Below are 15,834 nucleotides of genomic sequence, written 5' to 3' on the forward strand. Positions count from 1 at the left end.
AGGATCTTCAGGAATCTCATTTTTGCTCAACTCTTATAACTTTTTGTGTGGGATTAGAATGGAACTAATTCTACCTTCGTACGTAGAGTTGATGTGTGTTGTTCCAGTTCCTTTTATTTTTTAGTCAATTACCTACAGAAAATCATTGCAGAGGTTCCGCAATCTATTTATTATTCCTGGGGAGGGGTGCCGCTAGCCATAAAAGGCTGAGAAACACTGGTTCAGGGACTCAGGACAGGACGGACACGACGTTTAAAGCAGTTTTACAAAACACAAGTCGACATTGCGCAATTTTACAGGTTTGATTCGTGACTGCCCCCTGGTGACTGTTTTATTTTAACACAATGGTTGCTCAAAAAGTAATCTTTCATAAATTTATTTGTTGACCAATAAATAGAATCTTGAAAGGTGTAGACCTAGTGTTTATTTTATCTTCATTTACAAATAGAAGTTTCGTTTTGTATGCTATTTCAAAGCTCAGACTGTATTGTCCATAATTTGTTTGTCGTCATCAATTGAGCACCTACAAAAACAGTAAACATGTAGGTTTTTGACATAACAAGCGCTTGAAAAGGGTATGGGCATTTAAAAAGCTCTGATTTTTGGTATTTTGCAGAAATCGCTGCCCAATCGTGCAAGTCGTGTCGAATTAGAATCTTTTTAAATCGTTAAACTCGTGGAAGATAATAAAGTAAAAGGTATTTTTTAATGTTTGATCTCTGCCTGTCCAGATTACAAAAGAACTAAATGCCGGCAATTTTGCCTAATAATATATCCGATCTACAATTTGTCAGTGACAGCATAGTTCTCCAGGGATTCGCAAAGGCTTAGAAATGGCCAAAAGCAATCGTGATAAGCCATTTACCTCAGTCGATTTCCAAAGAACATCCTACACAACCAGGTCTTAGTCACGTGACGCCTGAGTTGCAGTTCAGCTTCGTCGAAGGAGGTCGTCAGTTTCCTCTTACTGGTTTCCGGGAATGACGTCACAACTAATGCGATCAGGAACATCGACACCCCGAAAACGGTCTGCGATAAAAATGCGATTTTAAAATGTTGAAAAACAGACGAGGCACGTTGGCATTGAGCGATGAAACTTCCTAACTTCAGTTAGGAAAATTATGCGATATTTTTCCGCAATTAGATTGTTTAAAATACCCTATTTATGGGTTGCTGTTTAAAAGGTCCTACTTATGCATCGTCTGTCTCCAATTCAAGCCCATAGATATTTATTTCCATTTGTCGCGTTTTAATATGTCAAAAATATAATTTGGGTCTCGTGCCCGTCCTGGATCCACCCCTTATAATACTGTAACATCGTGGTGCATTATTATTCAAATAGGGTGATAAACAAATGCACACGGAGATACTAAATGGATAAAGTTATTGCTTTTCTTCCTGTTGTACTTGCTTGATATTTTTACGAGCATTTTTGCACTTGCTGTTAATATCACTGGAGTTTAATGCGCCACTACAGATCCGTCGGTTTTATGGAAATATACGGCAAGACGAGAAAAATGTGTTCTGTTCGCTCACTAACTTATTTACACCAATACCACTGCTCGTTCGACTGCGATTAGCAGGGTAAGCTGTTGTATAGAATCAGTAGGCTACGATGTTATAATGGCTGTAGATAACAGCTATACTGGAGTGTTTAAATAATGCTAGCTTAGCTGTGATTTTCGAACCACGCCGATTTTTCTTACATACCTGAGTTAGCCAAGGGACGCTGTACTGCAATTGCAATGTAAACGGAGTCGCTATGCTTCCGATCCTAGCAGCCAGTGACGCAGCACCCAATGCGGAAGACCTGTTTCAAATTGTTTGTTGTTAATAGCAAGTTTCACGGTATTTATAGCAAAATAGTATTGTTGACACCCTAATGTCGGTATATCCTCGACAAATTTATGAGGTATAACAGACCTTTTTGCACCACCCTGTACATTGAGACAATCTCGAGTTTAAATGAGCATTTTGATATTATTTTGGTGATTTGAAGTTCGTTGCACGTAATTAACTAACGAGCATAAACACGTGTCGTACATAAGTTGAAGTTTGGGCCTTAGTGTCCTAAAAAATATTTATATATAGCTATCAAAATATGAGTGTCAATGTTGCCAGCTCTAAACTGGTCGTTGCACTATCTGTGTCAACTCCAAATTAAAAAAAACAGTCTCGACTTGATCAAATTTATAATATCAGGAATTTCCTCATATTTTGCGTTTGGCGAAAATTTATAAAGGAAGTATGCGGTAAATCCATTATATCTTGGGTAGTTGTTGTTGTTTTTTCGTGTGAGCCAAGATTTTCCAATATTCCGGACTGGATTTTGGAGCAGATGTTGGCCAGCCAGTTTATTGTTTGGCCATTCAAAGTCTTCAGACCATGCGCCCCAAGCGGTGTTTCATCGTTGGGCAATCCCCAATGATCTGATTTACGATTTGTTCTATTCCCATATCTTGGGTAACACCTATTCAAATCTGGCAACAATATAATGCGATGTATGTTTTTATGGGCTGCGTGCAAACTTTCTAGGTGAGTTTGGTTTAGCCATTTAGCTGGGGAGTCAATGGCCTTTATAGAAAGTGAGCAATGTGCTTATCTTTTTTATGTGTCTTTTTGCACAATTGCACATCAGTTTGTCCAAAAACAGCCCGATTCTTATGGTTACTTGAATTGTGTCGTCACGTGATGGTGTAACTTGTACCGTCTTATATAAAAACTATTTTATGGACACCCAAAATCCTAGATCCAGCCTGATAATGACAGTTGTTATTTCGAACAATGCTCTTTTTTAACATAAAACCTACGATTTAACTTTAAAGCAAGTTGACAACATTGTGAACAACAAAAAATATTTTACCTTCCTTTTGTTGGAAACATTTCGGTCGTGTGAAGGAACATAATTCCCCAACCGGCCGAGAGTCCAAATCTGCCGATTACTGCAAGCACAACTCCAATAGTCCCGAAAGCTAAAACGACACAATTTCTCCGATTTGGAATAGGTTAGGAAATAATAGGCCACTCAAACAAATATTGCTCAAGGTAACATATTTGTCTGACATTGCTGGTCTTTGAATCATACCAATTAAAGCACATTTCTAGGTTCAAGCTGCATTTGACTTTTTTTAACAAATATTTTGCAGTACCCTTTTTTTTGCGTATTGTTGCAAATACTCAGGTTAAATTATTAAGGTCTAAATTTTATATATAGCAATACCGGTAGTGCAACACTCCGGGCGATTAATTGCCGTCAGTTAGCGAAACATAAGTGTTATTTTTAGCTGTTCATTGTTTTCAGTATACGTATAAATTTGATTTTCATAGCAAATATATCTTACAACACTTAAAAACAGGCTGCTTTTTACTTTCGAAACCGGTCGGGGTGACGGGCGCCCCCACGGGGGCAAGGGGCGGGGGAAACTTACCCCCTCTGGAATTTTATAGTGCGATTATCATTATTGTTTATAAGTGTAATAAGATTAGCTTACTTAGGAAAGCTAAATATATTGCTTCATATTTAGTAACTCAGTTTCACTGGCTTGGTTTCACCGAGTTACTAATCGAAAAATATTGATTTGTATATAAACTTCTACTAAAATAAAATCGTACGTGCATTATTAATATCATAGGTACTGAAGTTAACTTATGTGTATTCATACCCCCCTGGAAAATTTTCTGCGGGCGCCTCTGGTCGGGGTTTGTATATTTCTTTTGCAGGTTTACCTATAAAATACTCAAATACGACTGTCTCAGAAAGGGCATCCCTCACATTCAGGAAAGCACCTGAATGTCATTTTTTAGCTTAACAGCGCAGTAATTCCTTCCACTAACTTACCGGGAACGGTGGGGGCCAGCTGACCGGTGACTATGGAGCCGAAGCACGCCAAGCTTGCCAGCAACAACGTGGCGACGATGCAGTTGCGGCAGCCGAACTTGGCGATTGCCGGCAGACAGAGCACGGTTCCCAAAACCTCCACCAAGCCTCCGCACATGTTGTTTACGTAGATGTCGCCCGCCAAGCGACCGATGTTGAGCGTCAGGCCGTAGTACACCAAGCTAGTAAACAACACAGGATAACCGGGAACACTCTAGTGCGGATAACCGCTGACTGGTATAGACTCTAATCCGTTGTTCATTGTCAATTTTCGTAAACAACTTTGTTATTCGATAGATCTTGAGGCTTACTCTCAACAACTTTGTTATTATTATTAAACCGAAAAGTTCCAGCGGCCGAGTCGAAAGTTGATTTTAATTACACATGTAACACAATCGAGTGTTGATTTTTTCTCTTGAAATTTTCTAAGCAACTCGTTTTATCGAAATGCCTTTTTACTTTGATTGATAACCTATTTGTTAAACAAGACACAGCGAAAGCACAAGCATAAATATACCTCATTATCATCCAGAGAAGCATGTTTGAAATTAGAATGTATCTGCAGAAAGGCCTCATTAGCATCTCTTTGATTGTGTTACCACCCTGTAAGTAAAACGTCATTTTTCGAATAGTCATTTTTTTAAATGCCCTGAAACAACAGGTGCTGCAAACCAGCGTTGATCAAAAATAGGACGAATTATACTTAATGGCGTTAATTCTGTTGCTATCGCACATGCTGTTAGCTTTACTAACAAAGCGAACACATTTGTTACTCAAGCAATCTAAAAACCTATAGTATAGTAAAGATAAACTTTTGGTTTTACAGTTTTAATGAATGTATTGCAATTTGTCGTTCCCAATGTTGCCGGAAAATTGAAGACGAAAAATACGTGCATTAATTCGAAGTCACATCCTTCTGTTCATATCTTCTTCCCCGGCGGCTGGGCTTGTTATCTGCAACCACGCAATCTTCAACTTTTTACAAGCACATCTTCCAAATACCTCTACTTCGGCCTTGTCGTTTCCTTTTTCTCCGCGGTTAGTGACGAACTCTTCCCAAACATCGTCGACGAGACTACGTCCGTTTCGTCTTGCAATCTTCCTGCAAATCTTCAAGGACTCCCCTTTTCGGCCGTGTACATAGGCCCACCTTGAATAAAAAATGTATAACTCCATAACTAACACGGAAATATAGGGATTAACGAGAGCGCCTTGACTGGCTTATAGAAGTCACCTTTTGGTTTACAGGGCCCAAGCAAACGTGTTCTTAGTGTTCTCCAAGTATAAGAGAAACAGTTAGTTGTATCTTGCGAAACATTGCAACTTAAACTGCAACTTGTAAAATTTGGGCCGCTTGGTTAGACAACCGTTTTGTCTATCAGCGTTCTGGCGTTAAACAATTGTATCAAACAAATCGCTAAATGAATTGTATATGTTTTATTACATACAACAAATAACAATTTTATGAAATTCAATAAACTAACAGTTTTAACTGCCTAAAATTACCGCAGCAATTCTGAACTACATCCCTATTCTAACGTTTTGGAGGGGTTGCTTTCAGACTTACACAAATTAAGCACATATCTTTGTTGAATTACCTTGGCGATTTGTCAATGAACAGACTACATACGAAGCAAACCGCGTAGTTTACAGAGAGCGCGATTTGCAGGTGTCTCCAGTTTCGCAAGAGAAACGCGTAGGCGCCCAGCAAGAGGCAGCCCACGCCGAAGGCCAGGGAGTAAGCGATTCCAGCAAAGTTGCGACCGTACTTGGTTGAAATCTCCACCACTGTCAAACAAATGTTACTGGCTTATATAACGCTACAGTAACTTCGTTTACTTTTAAGTTGTTTCACAGAAAACATGTCAAGATGTTTGTTTTTTTAGATCTCAGGTCCACCTGTAAAATTATTTTCAAAATAAAGTCATGCCCTGCAAAAATAATATTCAATCTCCCAACATCGCACTGAACATTTGATAGATCATTGCAAGATAAATGTCGAACTTAATTCCTGATCAGTAATAGCAGAATACTAGCTAAGTAATATATATATTTCGCCAGCAAAGGCATCGTCAGTATATCTTAATTCGAATGAATGCATTCATGCTAGTTATATATATCTTTTAACATCTATAAAAAGTGTCTGACCTAAACTATTAGCTTTGCTAGTGTATTTTGCATTACCAACATGTTTGCGCGGGGGTTTTGTGGACAGTCGTTCACCACTCACGTTTAACTTACCGTAAACCACTATAGCGGTGACGGCAGCAACTGAGAAAGTGGATATGAGAAGCCTAAACAGTGCGAACACGTACACGTTGGGAGCAAAGGCGGTAGCCACGCCGAAGAGCGCCGCGAAAAAAGTTCCCACCCGAAAGATGAGACGTCTCCCGTACCTGCTCTCATAAAGTAACATTATTTGTAGCGAAAACTAAACCAGCAACCATACCATTTCACACTTGCGGTACGCAAAACAAAAAACAGTTATCACTTGCCGTACACATATTGTTAAAAAAATCGGCGGCACATATACAAGAATAGAAAAAATTGTTTACAGTTCAAACTGTCAATTGGAATAGAAGTTGGTTTGCTAGCGTATACCTAACAGGTGTGAAATTAAAATATTTTTCTTCCGGGAAGATAAAAATTTTCTTACAGGGACGCATAAGGATGTTCAGAATGACGTCACAAAATTACGTCATATAGTGGGGCATCGAAATAACAGGTAACCCAAGAAAACCTATCGTTCGATGTAGCGCAACTATGCAACTTAAAACCTAATTTAAATAAATTCAAGGTAATGGTGGACTGGCCTGGGAAAAAAGAACATTTTCCTACCAATTCCATATTTACTTCAAAATATTCGTTTATCGGAAGGCCGTTCCGTATCGTTTGGCCTGACTTTCCCACGGTTAGCTACATTTATAATAAGATTAGATTGGTCCGCGTTCGTTGGTTGGCTCTGACCTTGACAAAATATTAACACGCACCTATCTGATAGTATCCCGCCAAATGCAGATCCAAACAGCATTCCAACGTAATAGAGCGAAGTTGAAAAGGAGCGCAATGTCAGGCGGTCGCACACCAAACCCCACTTAAGAAATCAAAAAAAGAAGGTTATGAAAACCTGTGGATTGAAAACATTACCTCTTTGTTAGTGTTTACCGCTGGAAGCCCGCATCGTTCTGCTCGTATTTTCGCGTAAACTTGGGTGAAATTCACGAAACTTTTTAAATATTATTGGGAGAAAAAATAGCCATATTGAGATTTTATGTTTTCTAACGCCACCAGGATAAATAATAATTACAATTAGGCCTATTTATTTACACCTTACGTTACCATAAACACAGGAAGTTGTTTATTATTTAAGATTTTAAGTGATTATTTTTGTAACCTTCAAATCAATTTGCCTTAATTGTGATTGCTAATAAAACGTGGGATTCGAAAACATTAGTATTTTTTGAAATAATTTAGCTTGTAACATATAACTTTTAGACTAAGTGACGCCTCTTGCATTACATAGGCAGTTAGGTTAAAACAATTTATTAATCAGTTCTTATAGGTGGTTTGTGTGGAAATATTACCGATTATGCAATATTGCTAAAACACAGTAAAAATAAATTAACTGACTTTAACGCCTGAATAAACGAGTTTCTGTCTCAAACCTCCGTAACAACAGTGGACTGGAACACAGAGGTGTCATAAACGTAGCCATGCTTGCAGTCGGCGGCGTATCGATCTTCAACAGAAAGTGTCGTAAAGTTGAACAAGCACGAAGATAAATTGACACTTGGACAGTTGTACGTATAAAGATGGCACTGATCGTAACGCTGGAAAAAGCAAGGCATAAAGTCAACAACGATTGTGGACAGTTTGTTGTATATAGAACGGGGTAATATAATGAAAGCTTGATAGTTGTATCTAAAATCGGCGATAAAAAAGGTTTAATATTTGATTTAAATGTTGATCTGGTGAGCAAAAGCACTAACACCGGAAATTGGCCAATAAGACCTACAAAGAAACAATATCAAAATCTAAACAATCGATTATATTATAGTATTAAAACCATGGAACGATTGCTGTAGTAGCGGGTAGCAGTTGTAGTTCATAATTTTAAGTGATCAGTTCATCAAAATTCGATGGTTGACGGAAGCAAAAATTGAAAATAATTCTAAGCGATTGTGAACTATCAACAAAACAAATTTGCAAAAATGTCTTGCGGATGCTGTGTACGGAAAGGGTACAAGTTGTTTGAAAGTTAAGCGGACTATACTGGGATTAATGTCACATCTACTGAGATTCAAGTCTCTCAATAGTTCTTTTCGAATTGTGTTTTATTTCGACATTGATGTTGCTCTATGGAGCATCATGGTTGGAGGTTGTAGTAAGACGTAATAAGAATATCAATGCCATGATGTTGCTCTAACATATGATGTTGCTCTAAATTCGGTCTTAAGGCTTGTGCCCTTTTAAGATATACACCTAACTATAAAGCTTACGTAATACATAATTGCAAGCAATTTGGGAGAAATATGCCACTAATTTGTTGCGCTCTTTTTGCTTGCCAGGTGCGCCGCTACGTTTTTATATGTCTCTAAGTGCGCCAGGAAGTAAAAAAGGTTATAAAGTTACACTGCTATAAAGTTACAGTTAGGGCGATATTCATGACCAATTGTTGGCGGTAGGCTATTGTTATACCTATTCCTATACTGATCAAAAACGCACGTCGCAAGAGCAATCTTCTACTTCAACTAACCTGTATTTTCTAATCGAATTATTTTACAACCTCATAACTACAAATGCTGAAATCTATTATTGCTAACCTGCGATTTCTCGTCCCACGGTATAAATAACTTTTGTTTGGCACTCTTGTTCAACACCAGGGGCCCAGCGTCTAAGGCGTTTACTTTGCATCGGTGAGGTGGTATAGCCGCTGTAAAAAACATACATTTAAGAACAATATTGCCTTGCCAATTAGGCACTAGGCACTATATACAGCGAAGAAAGGCCAGAAGTCAGCGGTTATGTTTTGTCAGGTCTAGTAAATACGATTAAAAAATTTATATAGTGCAATTGCAAAATACCTCAAAAGTAGTCTATAAGGCAAACTACTGCTAGACAACCTATGGAAGAATTTGACTTTCTGACAGTTTTCAGAAGTTTTACTTAATTTTACCCTAAATTATTTACCTATTTAGTAAAATTTGAACGAGTTTTTCAATTTTAATAGTTTATCGTTTCATCACTGACTTTGATTTGCTCTAATAATAATGATTTAAAAGGGGCTTGACCTGTTATTTTTAAAGAGACTTGACTTGGACTTAAGTTATTTTACAAATGACCTTACTGGGACATTTACAAAAGACTTGTTTACTATACTACCACTTACCAAGATATACCGCCCCAGTGTTCATGAATGCTGCGGGAATTCCGATGTACATCACCAAAACAGTAATGCCAATCTGATATCTTCCCTTACCCGATATTTCGTTGACTACATGATCAAAATTCGCCATTTACAAAACAATCTAATGCACCTAATTTACAAATAAAACAGAACCTTATTGACAATTTCGTTTGTAAATAGGCCCAAGTTTAAGCCATTATTTTAGGAGTGATTATCTCAACACTAAACTCTAAATGCTTTCGAATAGCCTTATGCGTTTGGAACGTCAGTTCACTGCGATGTGACAAACACAAAAAAAATGAATGCATATATTTTATTTCGGAAGCATATATCAAATTGAAACAATTAATGGTCTCGCGCGAATTATCTTTCTACGTCCGGTTTGTTTACGTTTTGAAGCTGTCTTTTTAACTAGATCAGCACTTCTTTACCTTTGCGCCGTGGACGGCTGCCAAGTGCGTCGCGGACAAACGGAAAACGTATTTCAAAAATATTGGACTTGTCTCATATTAACTTTTATTTTCTATTTCTTATTTTCGGCAATGTAATAAAAACTTGCAAGAAATTGGAAAGAACTACTGCCGGTATACCAAAAAAAATCGCGCTCGCTTCGCTTGCCTTCACTTAATACGTTTACAAATGTTACACTAATGTCTCAGGATATCTACACAACGGCCTGTCGTATGCCAAGCGCTATACGTGTCGTAAACTGTATTAATATAAGTCAAAGTAACTAAAACAACAAACACACATAAAACAGTAAAAGCGGCCAACGTCTGAAATAGTGGAAACGTTAGTTATCAAGCTTTTCTAAATGTTTTTTCGCAAGCTCCCCAAAACCCCGACTGCCGACATTGGTTTTTGGGTACGCCAACAACAACAAGAGGAAGAAAAGGTGTGTGTGTCAAAGTAACTAATTATTAGGTGCCAACGGAAAACGTGATAAGATAAGAAATGCGTGAAAGGTGATGTGCAAAAGTGGAAAAGCGATATAAAGTGAGTGAAGAGAGAGGAAAACGAAAACACGCATACAACGATAAAACTGAGAAACACACTCACAAACGATAAATAATCAGTACAACACAAACACTGAGCTAGATTAACTTTAAATGTTATCGCGTTACCTCAAAGTAGTTTTATTACATTTTTTTTTGGTAGTATGGATGACGACGTGTGAACTCGAATTTTAAACTAAACAAACGCTTTTGTTCGCGCTTTGCGCCAACATTTTACTGCCTCCTTAAATTTTAGTTAACATGTTTTTCATTGCATAAACGATCCGAGGCCCGCCTGATTCACAGTTGCTCTAACATGTTTACAATACAATTCTTATCATTTTGTGCGGCCCGCAGAGACCTTTCTAAGTTCGATTTTGGCCCGCGACTAGAAAAAGGTTGCCGACCCCTGTACTAAACCATCTTTATAGCGTGTGCACTCCTAACATCCCGCTTTTTTTAGAGCGAAGTACCACGCCACTTCCTGTTGAATTCTGTGTACCACCTCTCCGCGTCGCAGAAAAACATGCCCCTGCGTTCAATTTAATGTCTCACGCTTTTCAGACCTTAATAAAATAGCTTATCAATTGTCAAAATAAAATCTGTTTTCTGAAACATTGACTAACCATTCGCCCACAACAGATTTGACTTACATTAACCCAAGTAGGCTGTAAGTACGTGCAAAAAACATAAATTTACTACAAAGCACAAAAACAGAGCGTTAAAATCTAAAGCGGACATACAGTAAGTCCCGCGACCGGGACGTTCTTGAACAGTCAGCACCCTGTTAGTAATTACAAAAACAGGCTGCATGTTGTCAATCGCTCAGCAGTTTAGTTACTTCCACAAATACATGTGGGCAGGACCACGGAAACTCCTTGCACGGTTAGACTTTCCGCTTGCATGAGACACGATGTAAAGGTTTTATTTTTTTTATTAAGAGCACCGCAGCTATAGTTCAAACGAAAGAGTAAGAACAGAAACACATTTTTTAAATTACTTGCTATTGTGCGTTATTTGTTGTATGGTGTATTTCAAAGCATTAAAACCATCATCCATGTAGACAACTATATAAGTCAATTTTGCACATATGCGAATATTGTTCATCTGACTTTTCCAATCCTGCCAATGATACGAGACGCCTTTCAGTAGTAAATCGTGTGCCTTTAGGGAGTTTTAACTAGCCTTTTTTGACTGGAAGGGAAATCCTGGAAGGTCAGTTCATTCGAGTATGCTTTCCTGGATTTAACCCTGGCTGCAAGCTTTGTGGTGTATAGTAGTGACAAGCCGTTAGAACGGTTAGAATCGTTAGATGCACAACGTACGTACACCCTACAAACGCTTGCTCAATGCTCAATTAGCCTACCAAGAGTTGTGACTTGCCAGTATAGTTTTAGTTTAGCACAGTGTTGTGTACTGTGTACTTAATTAATGTTTTCAAATGACTTGAAAATGATTTGACTATATACTTTTTTGATAAAACTTTGACACTTAATGTCGTTAGGCAAGTGGCATGACTCAATAAAAGTGTTTTACTGAAAACTTTTTTGTTAAAAAATTGGTTGTTCACCTCAATTGTTTGACTTAAAAAGAAATTCGTTCCACTTTTGTTTCGTTTTTACTGTTTGCAATGTAACATATTGCTTGAATTAGCATAGGCTTGTTTACACATTTTTATGGAATAGCAATAATTTTTGATATCAGTGACTTAATTTTGATACTAGGGATTTTTTACCTAAAAGCCACCAATACTGTCATCGTTCCAAAAGCGAGGAGCATCAGGTTTTGCATTCTTGTTTTAAATCACGACAAGCACAAACTTGAAAATGCAAGTCGATGCAATTTCACTAGATACATAAAGCTTTAAGCACAGGTTCACCCCGTCAAAATTAACCGGTCAAGCGCTTACTTTCGAAGTTTTACTAAATGCCAACGACAGTCATTCGGATTAAGTACATTTGAAATGCAATTAGTTTATTTCACTATAGTTTAAAATACATGGTTCCATAAATTCAGATTGAATAGTTTCTCGCAAAAGGTTGTTTGAAGTCTGTAATAGGTGCAGGACAATGCGGTTTCGATTTACTGCAATTTTATGTAATATAATGAAACATACATCAAGCTATTGACTAATACCATTTTTTCGGCAATCTGTTTTACTATTTTCGATGTAATCCTTGTAAACATCGCTTCCAAATGATTTTTGTTAAATGATGCTGCCGTATTTCTTTTAACGCGAACTATCTGGAAAATTAAGAGTTATTTTTCACAAAACTTCACATGAAAAACGTGTAAGCTTTCTTTTTCTGGCCAGACTCTAGTTTCAAGAAGATCAAAATAACCTGTCCTAAACCTAACTGTGTATAGTTTTACAGGCAGCATTCGCCGCCAGGCATTTACGCATATGTTTTAAAAAAACAACGAACCACAATTATTTGTTGCGGGTGTGCTATACGCGCTACGATATGAAAGTCTAAACGATTTGCGTAAGCCAGTGGTTCTCAAACTTTTTTGAGCGCGACCCAAATCTGAGTTTTATGAGCATCTCACGACCCAAGCCTCAAACATAAAAAAATGTACTTTTTCTGACATGCATGAAATAGAAAAAGACACAGACAACCAGTTGCAGTACACAGTTCTATTAAACAATGATTGATTACAAACAAATGATTGATTTATTTTAGTGTGATTGGTGAAACTGAACTTTTTTTCTTTATAATATCAGCGTGGCTTGTTTGGTTACTAAAAGCTTACATCAGTTTTAGCAGCTACTGTAGTTGGCTATGGCTATACTGTAGCTGGTTGCCATCAAAACGTCCATAAAACCACTTATGATGCAATAATCCAGGTTACAGATTTACAGACACGTGAAAAGCTTATGATGCTATGCTACAGTTATGATTGAATTGAAAATATTTGAAAAATGAAATAAAAAAAGATCGTTTGCGCAGGATTGAATCACCATAGAGCGACCCATTTTTTGACCCCGCGCGATCCATGTTTGGGTCGCCACCCATACTTTGAGAACCACTGGCGTAAGCGGAAACGGTTTGTCGAAGTTAATAACTAAGTTTTCATTTACATAGAAATGACATCTGTTATGATGCAGATGACTACTAAAGCGACAGGCTAACGAGATACAAAAAGTATGGTGTTTTACAAACATTTTATCGCTTTGTTAAAAAAACAATACAGGAAACTATATTTTAAACATTAATCGAGGGATCTAAGCACACACAATGATTAATGATTAGTATTCAAAATGCAAATGGTATTGCTTTTACAGGCTCGTGCTTGGAGTCTGAGGAGTATTCAGGATTTTAGTTTGGGATCATGAAAACTTTAGAAATGACTTCACACGTTTGGTAAGATCAAAGAACAACAAGCTTTAAGACGAGTTGTGCAAAAATGTATAATTGCGTCATAAAGATTATAGCCTATGCTCGTTGATTTTCTTTGATAGTATATGCATTTTTAGTACTCCATACTTTTCTCACTTAAATACCATTAAACATTTACAGTGCACCATTTAAGCACCAACGTTTTGATTTACAGCTCTTTAAGCTATATTATTGCAATACTCTTTGTACTTTTTTGTCGTTATTGATGGCCTATGCAGATTGCAAATTATCACTTTGCTTAACACCCAAATTGCGCTGCTGATAGTAGACCAGCGCAAGGGATTCAGAACAGTAGCTATAGTCAGGAGCTTCGGAGCTAAGGATTTTCTTTATAACAGCCTTTCTTAACCTGGGATAAATTTACCCCAGGGGGTCTCGTTTTAGGGGGTAAATCCAAGCATATGTATTCAAGCTCTGAATATTGTGGTTTTATTTTCTTTAACTAACTTTTGCGAACTTCTCTGCATTGCTAACTATCAAATATAAAGCACAAAACCGACTTCATGCTAAATCTGATATTCGTTGTGCATTATCACTAATTTCCCAGCCATTGCAATTTAACTCGTTGCCAAAAAGCAAGGGCAGCCGTCACACTGACTATAACTCATGTAATTTGTTACTTTCGTTTTTTAATAAATGAGCACCACTCTATATATTTTGGGTTAAATTTGATATTCATTTTTGTTCAGAGGGTAAAACATACTAAAAAGGTTAAGAACCCCTAAAGACGAAGTCAGCCCCGTAGTCATCATATTAATTTTTGTGTACCCGAGGTCATTTCAAATTTTGCAGAGCTAAACATATGAAATGATATCCGCTCCAGCTACAGTTTTCGGTAGCACTTACCACATTTCTTTTTTCTTGCCTTGGAAAAATTCTGGACAGCATTGTTTTAATAGAAAATAATATTATTGAGACAAATAGCAAACATCTCTAATGATATTTAACAGCAAAGACCCAATCACGTCTACATATTCTATTCTTATTTTAGTGGTTCTTGTTTAAGCAATTTTTTTACATTCTCGATTGTATTGGTGCAGGTATGACGCATGATGTTTGTTTGGTATTGTACGTTGTCAGATTGTAAATAACAAAAAGTTGATAATATGACTTTCCTTGTTTTTCTATCGGCCTAATGCAAAAAGAAAGAATGTTAAAGTCATGAAAACTAAACTGTATATTTGTTGCAAATATAACTTAAACGAGTCTTGGTTGAAGAAACTTAAAACAACTACAGCTACGGAGCCGGAGTTTAGAGCCATGGTAGGCCTATGTGTATGATGGCGCATTAACTGGAGCCTGGCCAATGCTATTTTACAGTGCCTATCTAGCCAGCCCCACGCAGTATTTCAAAATTCGAATTCGCTAATCTAAGTTGTATTTACAATCGCAATCCGTAAGAAAAGCAAGCGATGTTTGATATTGTCAAAATTCCTTTCGCCTGGTGAAACTCATCATTCTACCAATTCTAGGTGCTGCTGGGTCCGGGCTGGGAGACGTTGTTGGGGCTGGGCCTTCGCTTTTATCGAACGTCGGAGTCTCGTAGACGTTTTCCGGGTCGTCCACATCACTGCCGCTGTCGGCAGCTACCTTTTGAGGTTGCGACTTTTCGTTGCTCGCGTCTTGAAATTCGGCTGGTGCTGGAGTAGTGCGATTTGCGTCCTCGTCGAAAGATTCGTCTATAACAAATGCGTTTTTTCATGAACGTATCACTTTGATTGGTTTGGTGCGCGCAAGAATCAGTATATAGCGACACTTACGGAAGTACGGCGGGTTGGACTGATGGGAGCATATTTTATCATCTACTAATATAATTACCGAACTTAAATGCAAGTATGGTTACTAGTTCAGAAATAAATTGCCTAATTTTAGGTATAGCGCGGCAAAAATGTTTATTTCCGTGTTAGGGTTTATTGAGTCTCTCGCCTCATATTGCTATGTTGCAAAACAAATACTTTATCAAATAATTCGAATGAGCAGGTTATAAAAACTACGATACACTCTATATGTAACTATTTTGTACAGCGTATTAATTCATTTAATCTACTTATACTTTGCTCAGCCGAATTTTCAGGATCTTTTTTGTCAGAGCCAGATGAACTGTCTTCGTTAAAATCTGCACAATAAAATATGATGTACAAGTCAGTTGTTATA

General features: G+C 37.5%; 2 protein-coding genes across 2 annotated transcripts in view; both read right to left on the bottom strand.

Moving 5' to 3' along the window:
* Window positions 1-326: 326 nt before the first annotated feature.
* Window positions 327-9,393, bottom strand: LOC146138307 (solute carrier family 22 member 6-like). Its single transcript, XM_083394562.1, has 13 exons — window positions 9,267-9,393; window positions 8,701-8,810; window positions 7,543-7,707; window positions 6,868-6,971; window positions 6,119-6,273; window positions 5,476-5,665; window positions 4,880-5,027; window positions 4,395-4,480; window positions 3,839-4,059; window positions 2,864-2,972; window positions 1,711-1,810; window positions 866-1,029; window positions 327-523 (listed from the first exon to the last, which is right to left on the bottom strand). Exons 1-13 carry the CDS (start codon window positions 9,391-9,393, stop codon window positions 478-480), a joined length of 1,725 nt encoding a protein of 574 aa, XP_083250688.1. The 3' UTR covers window positions 327-477.
* Window positions 9,394-15,105: 5,712 nt separating this feature from the next.
* The window catches only part of LOC146138308 (glutamate receptor ionotropic, kainate 2-like), a 29,973-nt gene continuing 29,244 nt past the window's right edge, over window positions 15,106-15,834 (bottom strand). The window contains exons 21-22 of the mRNA XM_083394563.1: window positions 15,734-15,796; window positions 15,106-15,359 (exon numbers count right to left, since the gene is read on the bottom strand). Of these exons, the coding sequence (XP_083250689.1) occupies window positions 15,106-15,359; window positions 15,734-15,796 (317 nt within the window). The remainder of the gene's footprint in view (window positions 15,360-15,733; window positions 15,797-15,834) is intronic.

Source organism: Ascidiella aspersa, chromosome 7 (genome assembly GCF_963924565.1).
Source record: "Ascidiella aspersa chromosome 7, kaAscAspe10.2, whole genome shotgun sequence".
Taxonomy (NCBI): domain Eukaryota; kingdom Metazoa; phylum Chordata; class Ascidiacea; order Phlebobranchia; family Ascidiidae; genus Ascidiella; species Ascidiella aspersa.